General features: G+C 46.3%; 2 protein-coding genes across 5 annotated transcripts in view; one reads left to right on the top strand and one right to left on the bottom strand.

Moving 5' to 3' along the window:
* Positions 1-26708, top strand: CENPV (centromere protein V). Of its 2 annotated transcripts, XR_012642191.1 has the most exons (6): positions 1-402; positions 2646-2744; positions 4717-4786; positions 5881-5995; positions 6363-6587; positions 26519-26708. XR_012642191.1 is itself a non-coding variant. In XM_074974270.1 (5 exons), exons 1-5 carry the CDS (start codon positions 128-130, stop codon positions 6485-6487), a joined length of 684 nt encoding a protein of 227 aa, XP_074830371.1. In that variant the 5' UTR covers positions 1-127; the 3' UTR covers positions 6488-6746. The 2 variants fall into 2 exon arrangements, 1 of the variants encoding a protein (XP_074830371.1); XM_074974270.1 differs by lacking the exon at positions 26519-26708 and having other exon boundaries at positions 6363-6746.
* Positions 3372-26708, bottom strand: part of PIGL (phosphatidylinositol glycan anchor biosynthesis class L) — an 89644-nt gene continuing 66307 nt past the window's right edge. Inside the window, exons 4-8 of one of the 3 annotated variants that reach the window (XR_012642190.1) lie at positions 25593-25660; positions 16972-17003; positions 10513-10646; positions 8475-8649; positions 3372-4570 (exon numbers count right to left, since the gene is read on the bottom strand). Coding sequence is in view for 2 of the 3 variants with exons in the window: in XM_074974268.1 (XP_074830369.1) it covers positions 9473-9571; positions 10513-10646; positions 16972-17003; positions 25593-25660 (333 nt within the window). In the remaining variant the exon portion in view is untranslated. The other 2 variants (XM_074974269.1, XM_074974268.1) reach the window with 2 other exon arrangements.

The raw sequence follows: 26708 nt of genomic DNA, 5'->3' as shown, positions 1-26708 counted from the left end.
TCTGAAGCAGCAGCTCCAGAGTGTCCCTTTGCACCAAAACTCCAGATCACAACAACGGAGCAAAAGGCCCCAAGGGAGAGGGGCCCAGCCGCAAGCTCTGTGGTTACGGGGGTGCAGGGCCAGGAGCATGGGGAAAACCAAGGCAGGCTCTGCACGGAAATCTCGGGGGAGAAGCCCAGCCGCAGCGTCTCCGGCTGCTGCCGCCCGCTCCCTCCGGGGAAAAGAGAGCACGTGGGTAGGCAAGAAGCCTGCGGCTCTCCGGGAGCGGCCAGGGGAGCCGCCGCTGCCTCCCCCGGAGTTCCGCCGGTTCGATCTGGGGGCGCAGAGGGAGCGCTGGGTAAAGTTTCAGGAGAGGCAACGCCTGACTTGCGAGGAGGCAGCCAGACTCCTGCTGGACACCTTGTGAGTAGAAGGAGGGGGACGCGGGAGTCCCCAGGCACTAAGCTCTTCCCACCGAGGCAGGGCAGCGTCTCTCCAATTCGCTCTGGGGCGGGCAGAAACGACCCTCCCCCCGGCGAGCTTATCCTGTCACTGCGGCGTGCTGCTGCCGTTGAAGGGCTGGTGCACGTTGCAGTTCGGATGGTGCAGGTTTGCATACTGCTTGGGTCCCACCTACATTTCTTTAAATCTTCCCTCCTGGCCTCCGGGGTAGGGGCCTCTCTGAGTGCAGCATCGCTTTGGACAGGGATCTCTCACGCCCAAGGATCTCTCGGCAGCCAACAATGTGGTTGTGCAGATTATTTTATTTGCGTTACTTTGTGTGGCCCATCTGTACGTTTTTGACCCGCTCCCTCTGAAGTCAATGGGAGCGGGCCCAGGATTGTTAGAGCTGGAGTTAGGACAGTATATTTTTCTCCCCTAGACCTCATCTACCCTGTGGCTTTGAAGGGGGCTGCTCCCCCTTGGGCTCAGGTGAGTGTAACCCACATGACTGATGCCCTGATAGACCTTCTCTCCATCTTTGCATTCTGTGTTTGGTATAAACCTACAATTAGGTACTTTTAGACAAAGGACATTAATGTAACTAATGTAACTATACAAACCCTCATTAGAAATGCTGATTCGAGCCAGGCTAGTGCTCCCTGTGGACCTTTATCAATGTGGTCTGATAAGTGCCTGGTTAATAATTAATGGGGTCAGAAGGGTCATACATCTACAAACCATGCTTCTCTGGGTTTGGAGAGAGAGAATGACAGTAGGGCCTTCCACAGTTTTTCCTTCACTTATTGCTTTAGCCACATAAATGACTTCCGTGAATCCATGTGTAGAGTAAAATGTGGATTTTATGGGAAATTAACAGCAAACTTTTTCTTGCTCAATAAGCAAGCCAATACATGGAGGCTAAGCCTTCCAAAAACATGGTTTTGGAAGGCTCACCCAGCCACCTTTCTTTTGATTCTTAATGGCAATGCAAATAAGTGTTACCAGGCAGTGTTATCCAGACCTCTTACATTTAGATTTATCTAAGTGTTTCTAAAATGCTTATCAATTTAATATCTAGGTGTTGATTTTGGTAATAATGTGGGAGGTTCATTGCACACATCTTATAATCACATCCAGAAAAGTGGTAATGGCTAGACATACAGCAGCTCTGACTGGACACATATCTCTGCTTTGGATTCAGATTTAGGGGCCAAGTACAGCGTGGGATTTAGTCAGACTACTTAATTATCTTCAAAAAGACTTTCTTTTGTATTTCGGCAGTTTCTCAGCCCAGAATCTCTGCCCCATAAGTGCCACAGTTGCTGTACTTGAAGCCTGTCTATATGATTATTCAGTGTAATATTCCTCTTGTCAGCATTTTCACAATGATAAACACTGGCTTCTGTGGAGCCACAGAGTTTATTTTCTTCCCATGGAATCTGTGGGCTGTTACTCTTAATCTGTTCATGTTTCAGGGACCTCACATGAAAGGGAAGTAAAAATCCTTTTATCCTGTTCTTTTCTGTTGTTTACAGTGACACATCTACCAAGCTCATATTCTAATCCTGCCGTCCCATCTGAACATGTGTGTAATAGTTATCTTTTTGGTATTCCCATTAATAAATTTGAACAAACTGTCAGTACATGCAATTGATAATATGAAAAGCAAGGGACTTCGTATCTTTGTGTCTGACCTAGCATGTTGATTTAGCTACGTTACCATGGCAAAGTCCTAAGGGAGTGAAAGAAATACACAAAGCAGAGGCTCCTTGAGTCTGTGAGTGCAGCTGGGAGACTTCAAAAACGTATTAAAATGTTTTAAACTAATTAAATCCTACTTATCGTCTCTGTTTCCAGCTTCTAAAATGGAAGCAAGTTAGTGATGCTTTCTATCTAGAATGAACATCAGCCTGGAGCAAAATTGGTGGGAACATGGGAAAATTCTAGTCTTAATTTCACTGGTGTAATCCTTACATAATTTGACTGAATTCTATGGGTTACTCTAGATTTACACTACTGTAACTGAGGTCAGAATTTGGACATGTGTTTGGGGGAAGGTGGGTCTGCTTCAGTTTGGCCCCCATTGCTAAGTAATCTGAATGGATAATGATTCCGGTAGAGCTGACTTGGACACTACGAAATCTCAGTGCTTCCTTGGCCAACTAGAAATGTCTGATCACAAATCCTCTCTTTTTGTGTGCATGTGCCTTTTCTCCATCCAGTGAGTACAAAGGCCTGGTGAAGCACACAGGAGGCTGTCACTGCAGAGCTATCCGCTTCGAGGTTTGGGCATCAACAGATCTGCACATTTTTGACTGCAAGTGGGTGTTTTTTATTTATTTATTTTGCCATCCCCAAATCTGAATAACCAAATATTTTGCCCTTCTCTAGCACTTCCCATCCAAAGATCTCAAAGTGTTTACCAAACAGAAATCCATGGGAAGTTGGTATAGTAGCAGGACCGATGTCTAACTTATTTCCTGTAGGGTGCAGCCCCAGCTGAGTAGGTCAGTACTGTTGATTTCAGGTGCTGGTTTTGCAAGTGCACAATGTGCTGACTGGCAGAGAAAGGAAGGTGCTGTGCACTTCTACTCTCTGGGCAGCACAGTGACAACTTCGTGTTTTCTTTATGCCCTAGCTGAAGCGGTGAGGCTGTGGCAAAAGCTGCAGTTGTCAGGGAGATAACAAGTGCTTGGAAAGCAGCTGAGAACAGGGAGACTGTAGCAGCGTTGGGGTTACAGGGATCCTTACTGAGATCGCTACTAGGTGTGTGATTACAGGCAATTTTAGCAGATTGTTGAGGATGAGATCTGCCTCTCATAGGCCAGAAACAGTAGACATAAAAAAAGTCAAAGAAATACCCCGTTTTTAAACTTTGTGGAATACTAGCTATGACCCTAATACAAGGTCCAATTAAATCCAGATGAGAAATTCCATTGACTTCAAGTGCTCTATATGCGGAAAATATTAAATGTCCTTTATGAAGTGGAAATGCAGATCAAAGTGACTTGCTCATTACAATTTGGTAAGATGTGATGATTATTATTATACAGTCTACAACTACTACAGTTAATAATTATACAGACTTCCCCTGTGATCCTGAAAAGTTACTATATCTATGCCTCAGTTTCCTCAGCCACACAATGAAGACAGTAATACTTGGATATCTTGCAGGGATGCTGTGAAGCTAAATAAATTTAATGAGATCCATGAATGGAAGGTTCTAAACACATGCAAAGTGTTATATTTAGTATTATTAACAACAATATCTTACATATATACAGAATTTTACAAACTCCTATACATACAGGAACCACTTACCCCACTACTAAAATGTAGCCATATCTGGAGTAAAACATGGCAGATGTTTAACAGGATTCTGCACAACAAGGAGTGCAGAATACTAGCTCCATATGGGTCTGCAGAGGGAAATATAGGTAAGCAGAGTGCAACAACTTACATTGGAATTCAGCTACAGTTTCATGATTCATACTTGTGCTTGTAAAAAAACTGTCAAGGTTTTAACAACCAGAAATGCTCAGGACCTGCATTTTATACATCATCAAAACAAAATGCTTTCCAACAGATCTCACAAGGTCATGGGGTTTGATCCTTTCCTGGCATTCTCTTATCAAACGGAGAACACATTACTGCCAACATGTGGTGAGGGATATATATTGAAGCCCTATAAAATAGTCTAATTTCAGCATGGTCTTTCCACAGACTCAGAATTAGTTTCTTTCTAGCTCAGATGTCACTACAAATCTGTTTCCCTGGTTTGCAAAGTAATTAATATTGGTAGCATTTGGATTAAGTTGGCAAACTTTACATGGATTTCTCAAGGCCACAGTTTAGCATTGATCTATCCACTGAGAGTTGTATTGTGGAGAGAAGACAGTTATATAGCTCTCAGCTTTGATAAGCTTACTTTCCATATTACAGGGAAACGTAAGTCTCTAGACTGAATGCATGCACACACAAATACATACGCCATAGTTGCAGTCTGTCCACTCCTGTCATCAAACCTGATGTCTGCAATGTTGTTGTAGCTGTGTTGGTCCCAGGATATTCGAGAGACGACGTGGGTGAGGTCATATCTTTTATTGGACCAACTTCTATTGAATCTCTTGTCTCTCTAATATCCACCCTGATGACAACCAGGTAAAAATAATTATAGTTTTCAGTGAAATCTAACTTGTTGAGAGCTTTAGGCTAGATACGATTGTTACAGTGCAGGTTATAACTGCCTATAGAATAGTCATGGTTTTTTTCTTTTTCTTCCCCCTTGTACAGTTGCAGTATTTGCACAAAGAAACAGAACAGACACTTCATTGTCCCGGCTTCACACTTCAAGCTGCTGAAGGTAGGTTAGGGTTTATGAGTGCAGTGGGTATGGGTACCTGTCAAGATATTTGATTCTGAAAGATTCAGATGGTGGTCAGCTTTGTATCATAAATTTGTCTGTGTCTGTCTGAGGAGATGTGTTTGGAGACACGAAAAATCCATTTGGATCCTAGGAGCCTGGCTGTATGTGTATGTTAACGTGTCTCAGAATGGGAAGTTCCATGTTTGAAAAGTGAATATACCTCTTCAAAAGATGAGGCAGGGATGTATGTACACCCCAGGAGTGGCAGTGCCACCAGGTAAATATGCTAAGTCCATGTTACACTGACGACAATAAAGAGCATTACTGTCACACTCATACTCCTAATGGGCTAAGGACCTGAGCCAAAGCCCATTGCAATCAGTGTGAGGCTTGACTTATTGGGCTGTGGATTAGGTCCAAGCACACTGCTCTAAAGCATTCTGCCTCTATTTTAGATCAGCTTCAGACTTCCTTAACTTGATTTTTAAATTTTGATTACAGGCTTAACTCTTTTACATTTTAATTGTTACAAGGGCGTATTCCAGGTTAGGCTCTTGGATTCCAAGTTTTCTGAGGACTGTAGCTTTTAGATTAATTTTTCTCAGCTTCTAGCATCATATAATTTGATTTTCTTTTAAAGTTGGATGGTCTCAGATAAACACAGAAATTTGTCCACTGCTTCTGGCAGGAAAAGCCCCAATTATGTTTACTTTGGAGCATTTAAAAAAAACTAAGCACTTTGTAATAGACCTGCTGTAATAGAGAGAGTTCAGTGACTGCATTTCAGTGGTCAGAAAGTAAAGCCATGGCAATTGTTAGGCTTGTCTGGCAGAAGGGTGTATGTGAAAATAAAGCACAGAGGGTAGGGGAAGGAGATAAATATATGGAACAAAATAGCATGCATGCAGTATTCTTAACTCTAACTCACATAAAGACATAGCGGGTGATATTTTAGACTAGTCTTAATTAGGCTTCTGTTCTTGTGCCTGCAATTTTACATTTATTAATTACAAGTCTGTGGAATGTAAGTGACAAAAAATGACCCATTTCTGGGTACTTGGCAAACCTTCATCATGTATTTTTTTGCCTAGGGTGCTGATAACATAACAACGTACACCTTCAACACGCACTGCGCCCAGCACACATTCTGTAAGACCTGTGGTGTGCAGAGCTTTTACACTCCTCGTTCTAACCCAGATGGTTACGGTAGGTAAACAGAACAGGGAAGAAACCTGGTAGACATATGGCAACACAAATTCACCCCCCGCTGCACTTGTATACTGACCATGATGACCATTAGCACTCTGCCAAGAGCAGTAGCACAATAACTGTGCATCATACAGCTTGTTTCTAAAGTACTGAACATCTGAAGCTGCAACTTTCAGTAGCAGCTCCTTATTGTGTAAGTCTTAACTGTGACCAATGGGCCACTGGCCATCTACGGTTTCTCACCTGCTGCAGCTGTATCGACACCATCACCACCCTCTGAGATTCACTGCCCATGAAACTGAGAGACTAGCTCTCCTTGGCTTCAAAGGGAGAGTTTCTCTCTGTATTTCCCCCTCTTCTCCAGGAATAGCCCCCCACTGCCTGGATGAGGGCACCATGCGCAGCACCATTGTGGAGGAGATAAATGGCAAAGAGTGGGAGAAGGCCATGAAGGAACATAAGACCATCAGGAGCATGTCGAAACTATGATACAGCCTCTGCACCAAAGTGCTCAGCTTGGAGCACTGCCATTGGCAGGCCATCATGTAACCTCTTCGTTCAAGCTCCCCTGTGCCAAGCTGTTCAGGAAGTATATCTTTTTTGTTTTTTTAAATAAATCTTTCTGTGCTGCCTGTTTTTTTCCCTCCTTTCATTTTATATTCAGTTGTCAGACCACACCAGTTCCATAACCTACCCAACAGCTGGGATTTTTCCTCTTTGCCTTATTCTGACACTGCCCCTATCTGCAGCAGAGTTCAAATCACATTCGTTAGAACAAGGTTCTTACATCTGTTGCAAGATTCTACCATCTTGTCTTTGGCTAGTATAGACACATCCCAGTTGCGTTATGATCTGGTTTACACCAGTGGTTCTCAACCAGTGGTCCGGGGCCCCCTGGGGACCATGAGTAGGTTTCAGGGGTTCTGCCAAGCAGGACCAGTGTTAGACTCACTGGGGCCCAGGGCAGAAAGTCTAAGCCCTGCTATGCAGGGCTGAAGCCCGGGGCCCTGAGCCCTGCCACCCAGGGATGAAGCAGAAGCCTGAGCAACTTAGCTTCACAGGGCACCTTGTGGCATGGGGCCCCAGGCCGTTACCCTGCTTGCTACCCCTTAATGCCGGCCCTGGCTTTTATATGCAGAAAACCAGTTGTTGTGGCCCAGGTGGGCCGTGGCGTTTTCATAGCATGCTTGCTGGGAGGGCCTCAGAAAGAGAAAGGTTGAGAACCCCTGGTTTACACAACTGTACTACGTGAAATAACGTCTCCCAATTCTGCTCTGTTACACTGGTCTCTCCATTGATTTCACTGACGTTACTCTGGATTTAGAGCTATACTAGGCTGATGCTGGCATAACAGGCTCCAATTGAGCAAGTTCTTCGTATGTGTTTAACTTTCAACACAAGAGTAGTGCCATTGAAGTTAATGCAATGGGGGGTGCGGGTGCGGGCGCAAGGGCAGCACGTGGAACCTCCCTGGCTGCCTATGCACCGAGGGGATGCAGGGACCTGGCAGCTGCTTCCTGGGAGCCATGGTAAGTGCTGCCAGGACTCAGCACCCTGAACTCCCTGCCCCAGCCTGGAGTCCCCTCCTGCACCCAAACTCCCTCCTGTACCCCCTCAACACCATGCCACAGCCCTGAGCCCCCTTCTGCTCCCCAAACCCCTCATCCCCAGACCTACCCCAGAGCCCACAGCCCCAGCTGGAGCCCGCATCCCCTCCTGCACTCCACAGCCTGGAGCCCCCTCCTGCACCCCAAACCCTTCATCCTCAGCCCCACCCCAAAGCCTGCACCCCCAGCCAGAGTCCTCACCCACCCACCCCCGCACTCCAACCCCCTGCTCCAGCTCGGAGCCCTCTCCCACACCCCAAACTCCTCATTCCCAGCCCCACCCCAGAGCCCACATCCCCAGCCAGAGCCCTCACCCTCACCCTCCTCCCACACCCCAACCCCATGCCCCAGCCCAGTGAAAGTGAGTGAGAATGGGGGAGAGCAAGCGATGGAGGGAGGGGGGATGGAGTGAGTGGGGGTGGGGTGGGGCAGGGGAGGGGACCGGGGTGTTCGGTTTTGTGCAGTTAGAAAGTTGGCAACCCTAGCTGTGTGCTTAAGTACTGAGAGTACAGTTCTGCCCTAGTATCTTTTTAATAGCTATGTTTGGGAGGGTGTTGTGATTTGAGTAAGGAATTAGGAGCCAGGAATTTGGGCTCTGATCCTGGCAGTGCAATGACTTGCTCTGTATCCTTGGGCAAGCTGCTTATGCCATCTTTACACTGGGGTTTATAGTATTTACATCCCTATCTCCCACAGGTGTGGTGAGGAATAACTCAATGATGAGTGCAAAGTGCTGTGTAAATGCTGAGTATTATTTAGTTTGCTCCGGTGTGAAAGTTCTCCTTTAAGAGTCCAATTATTACTAAAATCTCTGTGTAGACTTAAAAATTACAAATAAATATTTGAAAATTGGCCTCTCTGTCACTTACCTGCTGAATCTGTGGGCTGCAAAACCCAGAACCCAGCACTTCCTCCTGGCAGCTAAGAGGAAGGGGGCAGCTTTTCAAATGGTGCATCTGGAATTTTTATTTCTATATATTTATTCTGTCAAAGGACTGGCTGGCGTCCTCTCACTTGTACCTTCATTTGTACACCCTGCACATCCTGGTAAAAAACAGCTTAGGTTCAGCGGATCTCAAAGACTTTGTTTGGAAGCAGGAATAAATACTAGTGTTTCACGAGGTACAGTCCAGCAGAGTAAAGCTCGCACCACAGGGTGGCTGGGAGGGTCGAGATGGAAAGAACAATAAGAGTTCAGTGCAATTATATTAGTCTGTATAATTTTTAATATTTTATTCCTAAAGTTTTGGCATTTTAAAGTCAAGAAACCAGCCCTCCATCAGCAGGAACTGGCTGACTGACAGGCAGTCCTGGGTGGTTCAGTGTTACAGCCTGAGGGCTGTGAGGATCCTGGTTCAAACCCCAAGGGACAATGTGTATCCTTGGACAAATCACTCCTGGTGCTTGATCTTTACAGCAGAGGGAAATGGGTAAAAAGCAGGAATCACCAGGTGGTGATCTGGGCCTGGTCTCCCTGGGGACACCCACTGTAAAAGCACATAAAGTACATGCTGTATCCTAAACACCTCCAAAATTCTACTTCCCTAGTAATTAGACTCAGATCAATCTGATTTGCTGGTAGTTCTAAGACCATTTAAGCTATTACAATGGGAGTTCAGTAATTGTTTGAACCCAGGCATCTCCCAGGCTGTCAGGCAAAGGACACCTAGAAGGATGTAAATACAGTATGTTTCTGCAATCTGAAAGGCTGCAGGGCACACAGAAGGTGGAATTCTGTCCTCTTCTTGAGACAATAAAGAAGCAAGAGCTTTCAACAGTGCTTGGTCAAGCAGAGCCTCTCTTTTCTTTGTCTCCCTTCTCTGGTCTCTCAATACCCCCCTGGAAGTGTGTATGATTCTCCTTCCCTTTACAGAAGGCAAAGTGAATTGATCACCATAAAGCGTGAGAACAGGATATAGGTGTGGCGGAACCAGAGAAGCTGGCTGTGATGGCACCGCATGGCTCTCTAGAAAGATAAAAATATGTGAGAAAGCATTAGACCTTCCAAACCCATTCGGAAGACAGCTTTCAGGGCTTTCTGTAAAGTTCACTACTAGATTTACAGTGAAACCTGTCTTCAGAGACCCACCAAAGGACCAGCACAAACACAGCTTAGCAGCGGTGGGATTCTGACTAAACTCAAACAATGCTATACTGGAATCACTGGGGATATTTTCAAGTGGTTGCATATGACCAGATGTTGCTAGTTGTGGCCCATTTCATGTATTTATGAGAGGCCACTTGGAAAGTAAGTGTCAGTAGGAAGGTCAGATTCAAGGTTCTAGCCACTGTGGCTTGAAATATCAGAGGAATTTTTGTACTTGGAACTTTCTGTTACTACCCTCACAACTGTGACAGCGCTGTGGGTGTTACTTGTAGATTAGCAGCACTGTTTGCTCTGTAATGTTTACTTTAATATACTGTGGAGGGAGCTCTAATCATATGGTGATTAGACGTTTCTTGACAAGAATGTATAGCGATCACACACAGCAGCATAACCCAAAGTTTGCCCAAAAGACAGGGCAACTTGCTAAGAGCCTGCTGCCACAAGTAGTCATATAACGCAGAGGGCAGATCACGATAGAATACTGCATGCTGGGAACTGTGGTCTCTACAGTCCACATCACTGTATCAAATATAAGCGTGCACTCTGGCCACCCAGGGTCTAAGAGCTGCCCAATCCCACCATCTGAACGGCGTACAAAGCAATTTGTCTTGACAAGTAAATAGTCCTAAAAGCAAATCCACTGATGCTTCATAAATCAAAGACTGTTTGAAATGTGACAATTACACTCCATGTGCAGTATACATATTTTTAAGTTCTACATGCATGAGGCACTTTTGGTTGAAGCCCTCACAACGATTCTGAAATGATCAAACAGACTGGGCAGGAACAATGCATCTCACCTTGGCTTGTTCAGACTCCTCCTTTGTTAGTATAAAGAGAACATCCTGGGACTGGAGGCAGCTAATGGGGACATCCAGGATGGAGATGTACTTCCGGAGGAGGTTTACTGACTTGAGCGTAAGGACCCGGCACCCTGAACAGAGCAACAGGAGAAAGCATGCAAGACAACAAGATGATTACAAGCTCACAGCATCATGAGGGTAGGCAAAGCCCCCAGCCTCCTGTATGACAGCCCACCAGGAGTCCAAATTCTGTCAGAACCTACTTTTGTGTCATGTGAATCTCTATTCAATTCTGTTTGCTTCTTAGCTATTCTGCTGACAGCAAACTTGGATTCCCAAGAAGAAAACCTGGGTTTAAAGGGTGGATGCCTTTTTATTACAATCTCAATTATTTCTGAACTTATTTGAGCCCAGTCCTGTTCCCATTGAAATGCATGGGAAGGCCCTTCGAATGCCAACACTGTATCATTTGAAGGTAGTTAAACAAGCTCATTTGACTGTCCTTCTATTCCAATTTTCAACATGCTTTGCTACAGAAACGAGTGTTTTCAGTGTCCAGGAATGACTGCAGGAGATATTAACACAGGCAGCTGATTACATGTTAACAGGAGCTCAAAACCCATCACCGGGATGTTTGTCATGCAGGGGTTGAAAGGAGCATGCAGAACAGATTCAGCTATGGTTCATTTCTTTCCCCTGTTTCTAAGAAACCTTTGAACTCAAAAGTTAATTACTAAATTTCTTTCATGGCTAAACTGTATTTATTGATGAGCTCAGCTGATGGTCCCATTAAGGAAATGTAGCTCTTTGGGAAAGTGCCTTGAGATTTCCTGACACTTCAGAAGCTGAAGTAATTATGCTCCTTATTTTAGGCACTACTTGGAGTTTGACCGATGAGAACAGAGTCACATTGTATAGACATAGTAGGCTCCGCAATCAGATGCACTGCAGCATGCCCCTGCAATCTGAATGAAACTCTGAAGGGAGGGTGCAAAGGGAGGCCTGAACTGTCACAACGTCTGTATCATTTTAACTCCAGGAGAACCCAAGATCACACATCTAATACAGCTTCAGCTGGGGACTGAGGTCCTTCTCCGTTGTCATTATGTTCTCACAGGGCACAAGGATCACAAAGTGAACATGAAGCAAGTTGATTGTTCTCAGACAAATGGGACATGATGCTGAAATCCAGGAGTGGCTCACTGTTCTCTGAGGGAAGAAGTTAGCTGAGGTTTGACTGACTCCAAGACAAGGAGAGAAGAGAGACCCTCCTAAAAGTCCCTAGGCAATGTGCATTCCTCATTCTGTGCCCACCAAGTAGCTGGCAGCTTGGGGTGCTGCCTTTGTGCTGTGAGTTCTCTAGACAGACACTTATTACTTACTAAGGGCCTGGTGCTAGGGGTGCAGAACAGTCTCACTCCCACTGATTTCATAGGATCAAGCACAAGTTAGTTTCACTAAAACCCGTCATTCTAGTGCAAAAGTGGCTCAGGTCCAGGGTGAGAAAGCAAGAACCCTTGTTCATACCCTGAGCGAGCTATCTGTGGAATTCCTGGAGAGAGGCGGGGGAGAAGCCACACAGAGGTCTCTGAGGTGTAGAATGAGGGGAGCAGCATGCTGATAAAGACATTTAGAAGGAAGCTGTGGAATATTCTGGGCCGAGGAACAAAGAATGGAGACAGGGCAAGACCTCCAACTTTCTCCAGCCTCACAAATAAGTCGGAGCATATGCTTGCCCCTCGCCTATTCCTAGGAGTGGCACCAACCCACTTTCTAACTTTGCTCTTATTTCATCAGGGGCCATCAGTGAAAGAACACTGTAGGTTTTCTGGAAACCCCTCCTTCCAGCACTGCCTCCAGGCCCCTCAATTCCTCTTCCTCCCTCCAAAAGAAAGGTGAAGGGATTTTCCCCACCTTCTCTATTTCCTTTTCCACTCCCAAAGACAAAAATCATAATTGTTCCTGCTTTTGCATTAGTCCCTGCTTATTAGATGATTTTTGCCTGATTATGACCAAAGCTTGGCCAATACAATCTAACGAGATCAGCACTAACCTCTCCCAGTCTTCTTTCTGGAAGGGTTTGCAGCTGACTTGTTCCTGAGGGGTTAGTCACTGGCAGGCTTGACAGAGCTGAGATAGCTTTCAGCATTACTTTCTGCATCTGCAAGTGGGCAGGGCTAGAGGGTCAGAGGGCAACAGCAGGTTTCCATCCTGACCCAATGTGCTAGAATAGAGAGTGACACAAGGTATGTGATCTGGAGTTTTCACAGAAGTGTCACATCAGTTCACATTGCTGCAGGCTCTGACCTGACAGAGGAAGTCTGATGTTAGCAGATAAGCCAGAGTAAATATTGTCCAGAAGGTGATAAATAGTTAATATTGACATTAGAAAAACAGCCAGGTCATAAAGAGACGTTTCCAGCAGATGGCGCTCTCCAATGATAACTGTAACTGGAAGAAAGCAACCATCATATACAAGCTAGTGCTCCAATTTACCAGATGGCAGCAAGCTCAGAAGCCTTCAGCACATTCGTCATGTCAGAGCTGTACCATGTACCTGATCCATTCCTGTTGAAGAGGCAGCAATTCAGTGGAACACTGGCCTGTTAAAGGTCACTGTGCCTTCCCTGCAGCAGGTGGTTGGAGAAGGGTGGAGGGGCCTGTTGTCCTACCAGGCTGCTTATAACTAGGCCACGTATTGGACACCAGAAGCCCTGAAACCTGTGTGCCAGGGATACTTTGTACCACTCCCCTTCCCTTGCACCAAAGACCCTCTGTGGTGCAGGAGAAACACAGGGTGAGAATAGGGGGCAGGGGCTCAGGCTTTTCTCCTGGACCTGACAATAAAGCCCAAACCTCATTTCAGACCCGAGTTTAACTTCTGGCTCATCTCCCTGGTCATTGCCATCAACATGGAAGGTGTGTAATCCTTTCAGGCTGCTGAGCGTATTCAGCTCAATGCTGCGAAGGTGGCTCCCAGCGAGGGGGGACAGTGGTACAGACTGAAGTGACTTGGTGGTGTGGAAAGTGGCTTCCGTTCATTTACCTCCAAGAAAGTCAATTTCTTGTTTCCAAGAAGTGAATTATTTTGCTGTTCTTTAACTCCAGGGCTTGTTGACCGTTCTTAAGTGCCCCTGAAAATTTGCAGGCACATCCATTGTGTGTGTGCAAACCAGCAGTGCCCACCCATTCTGCAGTCACAGTTAAGGAGACCCATGAAAGCCTGGCCTGTCAGATCCATTTTGTGTTCAGTCAGTAGGGGATGTGGACGGAGACCCTCTGGGCTGCTCAAGTGTAGAAATCTGCTTGCTGGGTAACTCCAGCTGAAGAGGTCTGGATCATGCCCTGCTGTGTGGAAGAGCAGAGGAGAGCCACTGAAATGGATTCCCTTGCCCTGGCATTCCACATTTCCATCAGCCACCTGTTTGCATCTCAGCCCTTTCCAATGGGGTGTACAAAAAGCAAACATAGTGCAATGGGCCTTTTCCTTTCCTGGATCACTGTTTACAAGCCTTGGCAGAGCCTCCGGAGCTCCTAGGTGCAAAGTTGGGAAGAGAGGGATGGCCTGTCCTAGGCTTAAACACTGATGGACTGTGAAGCCTGGGCTGCTCCCCCATTCCCTAATCATCTTTTTCTAAGAAATACTAATTCATCTGCAAGCACATTGCCCTTTGCTTCCCGATCCCTAGCAGCTGGGAAGGCTCACTACATTGCTACTGGAAAGCAAAATCACTGCAAGTGAATTTAGTGAAAGGTGCCAATTTACTGCCCCACAGGCTGAAGTCCTCTATGCACAGAGTGGGAACAGCTTAGGCAGCCACAATTTAAACCTTAAATAAAGGAGTTGTTTGCATTAGCAATACGACCAGGGTCATGAGGCACCACCAGCAGAGATCACTTTGACTGAGAAGAAGAGATGAAACGAAGCTGGTAGGGAATGTACAGTCCAGCTACAGATGGGAAGGGCTCAGAGATTCAAAGCCCTTCCTGCCAGCCAGGGTAAAAGAAAGGGAATGTCCAAGTGGTGCTATTGATGGGCTTGCTCCTATGACACCCTCAGGCGAAGACCTGTGGAGGAGACGGTTGTGACTGTGACCCCATGATAGATTTAAGATTGTTAGTCAGCTGCTTTACCAATTGGCCAGGCTAGTGTGACCTCTCTAGCTAGCGGATCAGCTGCTGGAGTTCTGAAGCCCAGTCAGCTTGGCTTTCTGTTTCAACAAACGTATGCAACAAGTCTGCCTGGAATGACGTAGGCTCTTACAGAGCTATCTATGACAGGGGGCTTACATTGCTTTTGCTAGATGTTAGTGCACTGGCTCTTCTGGCTGGGAGCTGGTTATAGCCAGGAGGTGGATGTACCGTGGATGTGTGTAAACCAGCTGTCCCCAGCTCTTGAATCAGGACTGCTTGCTCAGAGCTGGCCGGGAGGACTCAGCTTCCTGCTGTGGCCACACTCAATATGGGAATTAGGAAGCAAAGTGGGATGCTCGGGGTACTCATTTGCATACCGCTACCCAAAATGCCAGTGAAAGACTATTTGCAGAATCATTTCCTGTGGGCTCTTTGATCACATGGGCTTACACAGGTTCAATGCACACAGTTCCCAGTTCCTGGCAAGGGAGCAGGCCCTTTCCTTGGGCTGAGTATGCTTTTCAGCTGTGCTCCAGACAGCCTAGGCGGGCCCCGACGTCACTCTCATTTCATTAAGCCCTTCTGATGCATGGCCCTGCATGCCTGCCAGATCGAATTATAAATACCGGGAATTTCAATGAGACTGGAACTATATTTGGAAAGGCTTAATGTAAGCAGCAACATGGGAGCTCCCGACTCCTTTGGCATTTGTAGGTCATGTAAGATGTGATGTAATCAGAGCAGTTAGCCTCATGCATATCTTCAGAAGCCCACTGGTGCTGCCAGAGAAACTGAGGCGCCATCTATACTGGTCTTACACTGGTTATCTGAACCAGTTTTAGACATGGTCTCTCTGGCCTGAGAGGGCAGGGCCAAACAATGCTTAAACCAAGCCTAGTCAAACTGCATTAGCCTGTTGAAGTGGGTTCATCACAGATGGGGTCTGACATATTTGTCTCCTTGCAGCATGGCAGTAACACCTAGGCACTTGCTTTTCATTGTTCCCAGCACTTTGCAGCTACCCCTGCTGTTCATGCTGTGCCCAATCTCTGGACAATACTCAGTACACACACAGCTCTTTGCCCATTTAAAATGCTGCACAGACATAACCCCCCAGATCCCCCATGGGGAGAGGTCAGTGTGAACCTTCCCATTCGCAGATGGGACACTCAAGGCACAGCCAGGGGACGTGACCTGACTGTGGCCACAGAGTGGCAGAGTCAGGATAAAAGAGTAGGAGATTCTGGCTTCTGGGCCCACGCTTGCTCCACCACATGGATGACCCTCAACCTTTAATCACTAGGGAAGCAAAAGCAACTCTGTATGACACACTCAAATCCTTGTATAACACACAAATCTGTATGACACACAACCATTCTCATCCACAAAGGATTTGAGATTAGGGTAACAGCAGCAAAGTGTGGATGGTTTTTGGATGCTGGGTGGGGATGACCGGACTGGTTGGGGATCTCTGTGCCTGGGGGCAGAGCTGACTCCTCCAAGAGTTCCTTCCCAGAGCAGATCACTGGTAGGAGTGGGGGAGAGATAAGGGCCGAGGATCTGCTCTGGGATTGGGTAGCATGGAGTAAAAGCATCAGAAGGAGGGTGGTTAGGAAGCATGTTGCTCTTCCTCTCCTCTGCTTTGGCTACTGTTGTCCCACAGTGTGGACAGGGGCCTTGCTGAGACCCCTCCTAGCCAAACAGTATGACGGACCATTCCTCCAGATAGTATCCATAGCACAGTTTTAATATATGCTTCTCATATTGCCCACGTTGGTGAGGGAACCTGACCTAGGATAATATAGCTAGGACTGCGTTTAAACTTGGCTATAAAACCATTCTCAGCAACAATGTTACTGAGTTAGAGTTCCTCATCTGACTGCATTGCTAAAGCCCTTTTCACCTTCATGTCTAGGCCTAATATTATATCTAAAAACAGACAAATCAAAAGAACTGGAGAGCAAGGCAGAGGCCTGCAAACAGCAGCTATGTGCACACAGCAAGAGGCCAAGAAGCAGAGTTGGTGTCACACAATCCCGACAGGACAAACACACAGGATGAGAAGAGGGTGCCTTTGAACCTAACCCGACTCCCGTGGGAGACCAGCCTGAGTCACGCTAATGCCCAGCCCCAGAAGAAGGGACTGTACAGGAACATGAGCTCAGGAAAAAGCATGAAAGAGGAAGTTCAGCTATAGATTTCATTTGCATTGCAAAGAAGAGGTGGATTATTCCAATGGGGACTTGGACATAACATGCAAGTCAATAGATAGGTCATGTCTGCAGTGTCACTGATGCTTTTGTTTAAACATGTGTGACGTACCTTCAGGTAACTTCCTCTCTGAGTGCAGATACCTGTGAATTGAAACAGAAACTATGGTGAACATATAGTGAGGCCACTTGAATCCTTCTTTAAATACGTATAAGCACTAAGGGCTAAATCACACACACACACGAAAACTCACAATGCCAGCCCCTAAAATAAGCTTTCTGGAGCAGAGACTGGATGTCCCAGCTCCCACTGACCCTGGAAGATAGCAGGTTTGGTTCCCCACAAATGATTTTGCTCCTAATCCATCACTACTTTCCTTGTCCTCATTGCTGGATGGCTGGTGGGGCAGGGCATAAGCACTCCTCACCCATGTCCAATTGGCTCTCACCATCTAGTGCTACAATATAGGAAACTCTGCAAGAAGCTACCAAATACCACTTGTTCTTTAGGGTCCTGTCTCTAGTGGCCTGGGACACTGGCTCAGCAGTAGCACCCCTCTAGCAAGCCATGCTGAACAGAGGACTTGCTAGGGAAGTGCTAGCCAGGTTTCCCCAGCCCATGTAAACAGGGCTCTGCATATTTAACCTAATCATGTCACTTTGTCCACAAGCGCAAGTGTTTGAACCCACTTCTGTTTCCATTGTTCGAACCAGCTTGTGAATAGACACTGGTTCTGGTCTTGCCCAGAGTAGCTGCTCTCTTTTTCATTCAGTGACAGAGTCTGCAGGTTTAGTGACTTCATTCTGGGGAGAGGTGCCCTATCGAGAGCCCGGGAGACAGTTATCCTCTAGTTATCCACAGAGCGCAGAGACAGCATGGGCAACGGTAGGGCATGCTTCCCCCATGCTGTCCCCACAGTGGGCCTCAATCCCAACCCAGAAGGACCTCTCAAAAGAAAAAAAGTCTTTAGAAAACAGAGCAGATGGGGCGCAGTTCAGTGGAGATCTAAACAGTGGTGTTAATTACATCAATAAGTCCGAGTGGGTGTCACATGCTGAAGGAGTGGGAGGGTGGTTAGCCTCATTCCCCTTTAACGTTCCTGTTTTTCCTGCTACAACTCTGCTTTCCCCTGTGTGTGTAACTCACAACAGCTTACACTTAACACCATTTACATCTCCACTGATTTTGGCCCAGCCTGCTGGTGGCTGGACCTGCACATTTCCAGTAGATGGCAGCAGGAGTTACATAGCTAGGCTTGTGCTTGTTGAAGGAAAAACAAAATGGACCATTTGGGTGAAAAAAAGGTTATTTAACCCTGTGTAATATTTAAAGAGATTGTTATCGTCTTTTACTGGTGCATTTCATGTGTAAATCAACCTGGGCAAAACGTATATTGTATGTAAACTGCATTGTGCCTCTAGTCATTTTCAAACTATGATTATCTCTAGTTACTGGCTAGTTTCGAGGAAAGGGATTAGCCATACAGGCATAGACAAAATAGGAAGCGCTGGGTGATGAATACACAAAGCAATTCAAAGCAAAAGTCAAGCCAGAAATGCAGGACATGGCTGTATTCAAAAGCAGTGATCAGGAGACTAATGCCCTAAACAGATTCTTCCATTTCTTTCCTTCTCCAGAGGCTATGGCTACACTGGCACTTCACAATGCTGCAACTTTCTCACTCAGGGGTGTGAAAAAACACCCCCCGAGCGCAGCAAGTTACAGCACTGTAAAGCGCCACTGTAAACAGTGCCCCCGCATTGGGAGCCGCGCTCCCAGCCCTCGGAGCTAATCCCCTTGTGGAGGTGGAGTACCAGGAGCGCTGGGAGAGCTCTCTCCCAGCACTGGCGCACGACCACACTCGCACTTCAAAGCGCTGCCGCGGGAGCGCTCCCACAGCAGTGCTTTCAAGTTTTGAGCCCTAAGATCCATCGCATGACAGCCTTTGCTACCTCCAGTCTAGGAAACAGTCCTTGTAATACTTCTTCAGTCACCCACCTCTATTCAGACTCCGCTCTTATGGACTTTCTGCTCTGCCACCAGGGTGACATTCGGGATATTTACTGCCTGGAAATAAAAGGCATCAAAAGGGATGCTTAAGGTAACAAACAGAAGAGCTGCCCCAGGAGTGGACTAGTAACAATCATCATCACTGGCCACAAACTATAGCGGCAAGGAGCCTGCCTGGAGAAGCCCCAGTTAAGAGCAGCGGCACAATCAGCAGGGAAGGAAGGTTCAAGACAATAGCAGAATAGGGGATTTGTGCACACAAAGGTTCAGGAGGAAAAAGCACCACTGGAAATTCAAGTTCTGTTTTAACATGGAAGGTCCTCAGTGCTGGTACTGCAACCCTTCTCTGTTCTCATCTGGAAGAGCTGCTCTGCTGATGACCTTAGTACCACCATCCTGAGCCAACACTACAGCACTGGCTGAGCAAGGTACAGTGCAATGTTACTGCAAGGTCCACATGGTTGGAATGCTGCAGAGAAATCAACAGGCTCATCCATTCATACCTCTTAGGACTATAGATGGGAATGAACTGTGCTTGCAGGGAAAGCGAGAGAGAGTGAGGCAAAGCTCTACCTCCCACTCAAGCCCCTATATACTAACAAATATTCCTCTCGCAAATCAATCTTCTAGCTCCCTTCCACGCCCCTTCTGCAGCTCTCTCCAGGGAACACTTCCAAGTAGGGGAGAGGTTGCAGCTCTTCGCTGTTGCCATTTTGGGAATGTTGTTTTACATACTGGACGTGCTGTGGTTTGGGTGAAATGTAAGAGTCTGGCATGAGGTCATGACAAGAAAAGATACAAATGGGCTCCTTCGGGAGCTTTTTCCATGGATTGTTTCCTGAGAGATTTTTATTATTATTATTATTTTGAAGTGATGCTGCAGTGAAAGCAACCACAGACGGAAGTAGTTGAAACTCATCCACTGAACACCAAAACGCCCCAACCCGATTTATAGCCATTTACAAGCAACAGGGAATTCCTGGCTGTGCTTCTTTGTTATGCTAGTGGCAAGTTCCAAGACAGGGCACCTTCCATATCCCCTTCTAGGGGAAGGAGGAGGAAAAGCAGGATCCCTGCAGCAAAGGATTCAAAGAGTCTCTGAAGTCCTGCAGGGAACCCAAGAAATCTCTCTGCATTAAAGATTCCTGAGATTCCTAAGGGACCTGCAGCCTCAGCTCCCCTTAAAATCAATGGGAATTGAGGGCCCTTGGCACATCATAGGTGCTCAGGTATTTGCAATATTAGGACCTCACTGTTTAAGCAAAGTTTCCATTGGGCCAAATCCTGAGGTCCTTATTTTTATTCAGTCAATACTCCTCCCAGTGAAGTGTATGAGCCAGCTCCTGAGTGGCCCTGAGCACAAGCAACTTCCACTAAAGTCAATAAGGCGTGAGTAAAAAGCGAGTGAGGATTTTAGGGTTTAGCTCACAGGGAATTTAAAGAGCAGGAAACTCCACTGAGAGGGAAGCACAGTCAAAGTCCCAGTGGGTAGATTGCTGTGTTGGTGACACTCTGCTCAGAGAGAAATTGTTCCATGAAATCCATGACTTCACTCTAAGAAGGTCCCACTGTGGGGAACATAAAACCCCACACTGTATTCACTAGGCTATCTGCTAAGGCATACTGAGGAAATACAGTTTGCAGGAGCATAGCAGGGAATGCAAGGCGCAGCTGGGGCTCCATTTAGGTTCCTGTCCCCTAATCTGCCCAATTAATCTGATGAAATAGATGTGGAGCAGGAAGAGCAGCCAGTCTCCTAGGAGTCCCAGGGATGTTACATACAGCGAGAGATTTGCCAGATGTTGAATGTTTACAATCTGAAATACCTCCCCCACCCTAACTGGACTGGCCAGCTGCATTTCCCCTGCACCCAGAACCGCACTGTGTAGGCAAAATACAGTTTAAAACATTCATACAATCTACGCTCATTCATATTTCAGCAACAAAGGATGGGGCCTCGCCACTTCAAAGTAATCTGGAGAAGGGGTGACCCAGGGATCTTCCAGTTCACAAATGACGGAGCTGCTTCATCGCTCACACTGCTTTCGCCTCCATACTGTGTGGGGGTGGAGTGTGGAAAGGTTACAGCTTCAATCAACTACATGAACAAACTGCTAAAATCTTAACGATCTGGGGGAGGCTATTCCCAGAGGGATCTATTATTTTGTTTAAGCATGGTCACTGTTACCAAGGAAATAGCTTTGCTGAGTACTAACAAATTTGGTGCCTTCTGCTCAGTTTGTTTTTGTGGCTCTCAGCTCAGGGGGAGACATCAGCACAACCTCGTCAGAATAAAGAATGAGGAAAAGGCTGGAAGAAGGAAAGAGGCGAGATTCAGAAAGGGAATTTATAAGCTGGCAATCAAGGTGATGTATTATAGCTGTGGGCTGACTCTCCAAGGAAAGTGGTGGAAGCCCAATCATTTGAGACCGCAAACACCAGACTGAACAGAGCACTAGAAAAACATATAGTGGGAGACCATTTTACCCGGACTCCATGGAGATGGGCTGCATGGACCTTAGATGGCACTCCTGTTTCTAACCTCCTTGATTCTCCCCATCCCCTGGAATTAGTAAAACGAGGCTAGAAAAAACACTGGAACATGTACAATACAGAACAACCTTGACTCTTGCAAGGAGGGACAGCAACATGAGGTCCCAGCACCAGAAGGAAAACGTTCAGGCCTCAGCCGTTCCTCCTTCGGAAGTCTCATCACCACTTGAGATAGGAGCTAGAACACAGACAGATACTAAATCACTCAAAATGAATCGTCCCAGGAAATCCTTCTCCAGGATGGAGTGAAGAGGCGTCCAGGAAAGGGGAGGAGGGTGACATGGGAAAACATAGGGCTACATTATGTTTTCACTTACATGGTGAAATCAGGAGTAATGCCATTGAAATTAATGGGGCACAGTTGTGTAAAACGGGTGTAAGATCAGAATCAGGCCCAAGCTCTCCATCAGTGTGGGAAGACGTCCAAGACAAAGGGAGCAGTGGGTGCCACATACCATCATCATCCACCTAATTATCTGAAGAGGAACCTGCTCCTTGCACATCGTGTCTCTAAGCATGAGCTGGAATTCCTAAGTCAAGAAAATTCTGCAGTCTTCAGCCTCAAAGGGAGTTTTGTCAGAGGTCTTCAGGATTTGGCTGGATATTGGCCATTTTCTTTACCTATTTGCAATTGGCATTCAATTAAACCCCATATCTGAATATGTCCCAGTACAATGTACATGGGACAACAAATACATTTTTCTTTTGTACATATGTCCCAAATACAAATCAACTCTCCCATGGCAGCCATACACAGCACATGAAAGATTCAAGCCAGGGCACTTAACCACAACAAAGCATCAATGACACTCAAACAGCATCATTATCAGCTCATAAATGATAAAACACTAAGCTCCCAAATACCATCTCCACAGGGCTTCATTTAGAACCCGCCGCTGAGTTTACAGCCATTTGGAAGCAAACTGGAGGAGTTAGATCGTTTTTCTGAATGGAATTGACAAGAATTGCTCAACTAATCATACCTTGATGTAGCTTTCTACGTGGCCTCGTTGATATAAGTTTTATGGATGCAGTTGCTATAACAACATAATGCACAGTGGTTAAATTAGCAGCTCCTATTTTCCGCTCAGTTTGCTCTGGCCTAAGCAGCGAAGGGATTGTTCTTTCATATTCTAAATGGGAAGAGATGGATTTCACTAGAGGAAGTGGGTGTGCAAACCCCAGTACAGAACGTTCCATTTTATCGTAAGCCAACAAAACACACATTCGCTAGGCAGGAGGGTCTGTTTAAAATGGAAATGCCCTGAGACTCATGCAAACCAAGATCACCTCGATGCCATCCATGACATCAGTGTAAAATCCCAGCTCTATAAAACAAAAGTGCTTCTAATCATCGTCTTCTAAAACACGGGTTCTCAAACTTGTCCATCGCATGCACCTCATCAGTAATCATGTTTACCCTCGTTGTGCGTAGGGACCAACTGAGAACCCATTGTGCTGGGCACAGTACAACAGAGTAGTGTACAGTCCATGCCATGAACTTTTTACAAGCTAAATAACTTCATGTTAAAAGGGGATTGTCTCATGGTCACCTCCCCTCTTGTTCATGATGGGTTGGAACCACCTCCCATTTCCGATCCCAAAGCATCCCTGTGGTGACTGCAGCAGTAGCTTATGAGGAGGAGGTGGTGTATGAGGACAGTAGAGATGTATTGTTAGCTGGCTTCAGTGCAATAAAATAGTCACATTCTCTCCTTTTGATCTTCCTTTCATCTCTCCTTTCCACTGCTCTGTCTCTCTCGGGAGTAACCATTGTTACGTGACTAGCCAGCTCTTCCTGGACCACCAGCAAGTGCTCTGTGGCCACCAGTTAGCCACAGAACACAGTTGGAGAAATCCTGCTATAAAACGAAGCCCATCAGTGCCATTTCATGGGTGTAAAATGAGTCTGGCGAGTCTCAAATCAGCCACAGATGTCACACCCCCCCCCCAGCATTCTTGGCAGTCTCCCCAGATCGAATGGGCGATGAAGCTTCAACCTCACATGCTTTAGAGGCTGGTGCAGGGGGCAGAATGGGATAACTTGCACTGCTGCTGTCCAGACTGTACCTGTTCTGTGGAAGGATTTCAGCTTCCAGGTCTGTCAAACTAACACTTTTCAGTAGCAAAAAGAAAAGGAGGACTTGTGGCACCTTAGAGACTAACCAATTTATCTGAGCATGAGCTTTCGTAAGCTACAGCTCACTTCATCCGATGAAGTGAGCTGTAGCTCACGAAAGCTTATGCTCAAATAAATTGGTTAGTCTCTAAGGTGCCACAAGTCCTCCTTTTCTTTTTGCGAATACAGACTAACACGGCTGCTACTCTGAAACTTTTCAGTAGCAGACTCTCGCATACTTACTCATTTAAAAGCCAAAAACTGGGATAAAGCAGGTGGCTTAATCACTGGGCCATTAGGGGCTTGGAGCTCTGCAAACGGGCAAGGAACCATGGTACATTTCTGGAGCCACCTCTTCTGACAGAGACATGGTGAAACATCCAGCCCCTCTTGGCCAGAGAGTGGGTTCCTGGGACATGGGAGCTTTGAGCATGCTGGGGAGAAGAGAGGACTCTCCCCGGACTTCCTTCCAAAGAATCCCAAAGCACTGGCATGGGAAGATGATGGGGTGGGGCCCATTACAGGGACTGTGTCCATCACTTCATTCTTAGGTGAAAAGAATTTTGTAAAAAAAAGTTTCTTTTCTGTTGGTTTGGGGCTGCCTTCAAAATCCCCACAGGAGGATTTCAAGCAAAATGCTAATGTATGCTTTTTATTTCTTGCAGAAAAACAAATCCTCCCCACAAGCCCTGACATTTTATAGCTATCCACAAATCTGGGGCTTGGACACATATGAAATAGCAGCAACTGGACCAGCCACAAAAGCAGTATGTCAGGAGACTGGTATATGAGAGAATCCTGGGGTTGGTCATGCAGCCCACTCCACCCCTGCCTTTGGAGGGCATGAGGCAGAAGTGACAGGGTCAAACAGGGTGCAAAATCATTTAATTAATTGGAATAGCACCCCAATTTACCTTTTTCATCTACAAGAGTGCCTGGGGGATCCTGCAAGTCAGTTTGAAAGGCTGACTGTGTTAGTCCAATGCAAGTACCATACATGGTACTAGCTGACACAGAGACAGGGAGGGGAGAGGGTTAATTCGATCTCTTTGCTGCTTTTTTTCCCATACAATCATATGGGGGACAGCGGCAGGCAGGAACATCAGTGCGTGTGAAAGGTCACCGCACATGCTCTGCAGCTCTGTCTGAAAGCAGTGTGTGAGAGAACTCATCAGGGCACAGAAACCATGAGTGATGTGGTCATGCTCTAGTTCCTTTGTGAGACAGGCTGCCCCACAAAAAAAATTAAAGAAGCAGCAGCAGCAGCCACTAAAAATAAAACTTAATCCCTCAGTAGCTGTGGAGCTGCTGGATTAAATGAATGAGAGCAGAGAGTGACTCTGTATTTGGGGAGAAGACACGTTAAAGAGAACAAAAACAACAAGGAGTCTGTTGGCACCTTAAAGACTAACAGATTTATTTGGGCATAAGCTTTCCTGGGGAAAAAATGCACTTCTTTTTACCCACGAAAGCTTATGCCCAAATAAATCTGTTAGTCTTTAAGGTGCCACTGGACTTTTCGTTGTTTTTGTGGATACAGACTAACACGGCTACCCCTCTGATGTTAAAGAGATGCAGGCCTGTTAGACTGCAGGGGATGGAATTCAGGGGCCAGAGTCTCTTCCATTCAAACATTTTTCTAAATCCATCAGTGCACATGAGACGTGAGTTGTGCATCACATTTTGGTGAAAGTGCATTCATAACACAAAGCTAGGAGTCAGAAAGTGTAGATACAAAGGGGCCCAGAACAGGATCAGCAGAGTGGGGGATTGCAAGCCCACAGTGAGGAGCACTAGCGGAGAAATATTGGGAGAGCACAGGAGTAGAACAGATAGGGGTGCACTGGTCACAAGTGCACTGGCAGAGTTTTGGGCAGTTCCCACAAGTGGAATAGCAGAGGGTGCTGCAGGTCGGGATTGAGGTGAATCGGTGAAGTCCAGGCAGTGCTTGGCTCTAGTATTAATCTTTTACTTGCATAGGCACCACATGCACTCTGTTTCAAATAGCATTTCGGCAAGGCGTGCAATGGACTGTACAACATCACTGTACCTTAGAGCTGTGTAAAGGGCGATGTGGTTAGCGTGGCCGCTCACTCCTCCCGCATCAAAGGTTATCAGCTGCAAAAAAACCCACAGAACACAGTTATTTAGCAAAGGAGCAGAGTGCAGTAAAAGGTTGCAACTAAATTCGAGGGGGTTGGGCATTTGTGTAACTCAGCATTGTCCCAGCCAGAAGTCTTGAGTGAGTCCCATGTTTGTAAAGCAACTCGCACAATGGAACCCTGGTCCATGACTAGGGCTCTGAGGTTCTACAGTAATACAAATAATACATAAAATAAAATAATAATAATAATTCAGACCCCATGGTGCTGAGAGAAGTGTAAAAGCCTAGACAGAAAGATGAGAAGTGTCACTTCCTGAATATCCGGATACACGTTACTAATAATAATCAGACCTCACAGTTATTCTGAAGAAGTTCTCTCTCATAAACTCCTGGTTACTGGATCCAGGAGACTCTACTATACAAGTCCCTTTCTCCTGGAGTTGACAGATTACTAGGGTGCATGTGAACTGCAGGGCAAGACTGTGCTTTGCTAGGCCCTAGACCATGACATTATCACTCAGGCAGGAACAGCAGGCTCCATAAATCACTTTTGTGCCTGTAATGGGAATGCACTTCAGGATCACACTGTGAAAAAACAGCCTGTTTCTGGAATATGTTATTTTAACCAACCAGCTAACAGTGTCCTGTGTTTGGCTAAGGCAGGCTCTTGGTCAGGTTGGAACAATAGATTATTATTTGTCTGCACAGGGAAAGGTTTTATTTCATTATTCAAAGGTAGTGTGATCTGTGGGCTACAAAGAAATCAACACCTCCCTAGTGTCTCCTTCCTTGCCCAGCCTGTTCTGTCCCTTTAGTATGGGAGGAAATGCCACAGCCATGCTTACTCACAACTGTTCCTTTCTCCAAATCAGTTTCACAGGCAACGCCCAAAGCACTGGGTAAAAGGCTGAGGGAAGATCAAACAGTCTCCCCACCTGCTTGGCGACCTGCTGCGCCACCCACCCTACCGGAAGAGCAGCCGAGGCATCCCTTTCGAACGCAGAAGGTGCTTCGTGAACAACAGTCAAAGACAGACTCAGGCCTGGTCTACACTGGCACTTT

Source organism: Natator depressus, chromosome 17 (assembly GCF_965152275.1).
Source record: "Natator depressus isolate rNatDep1 chromosome 17, rNatDep2.hap1, whole genome shotgun sequence".
Classification (NCBI taxonomy): Eukaryota; Metazoa; Chordata; order Testudines; family Cheloniidae; genus Natator; species Natator depressus.
This window is presented reverse-complemented; position numbering and strand designations above follow the sequence as displayed.

Coding starts and splice junctions, on each gene's coding strand:
- CENPV (XM_074974270.1), top strand. CDS start 128: ATGGGGAAAACCAAGGCAGGCTCTGCACGGAAATCTCGGGGGAGAAGC. Junction 4,787..5,880: donor CACACTTCAAGCTGCTGAAG/GTAGGTTAGGGT, acceptor TTTTTTGCCTAG/GGTGCTGATAACATAACAAC. Junction 5,996..6,362: donor TTCTAACCCAGATGGTTACG/GTAGGTAAACAG, acceptor CCTCTTCTCCAG/GAATAGCCCCCCACTGCCTG.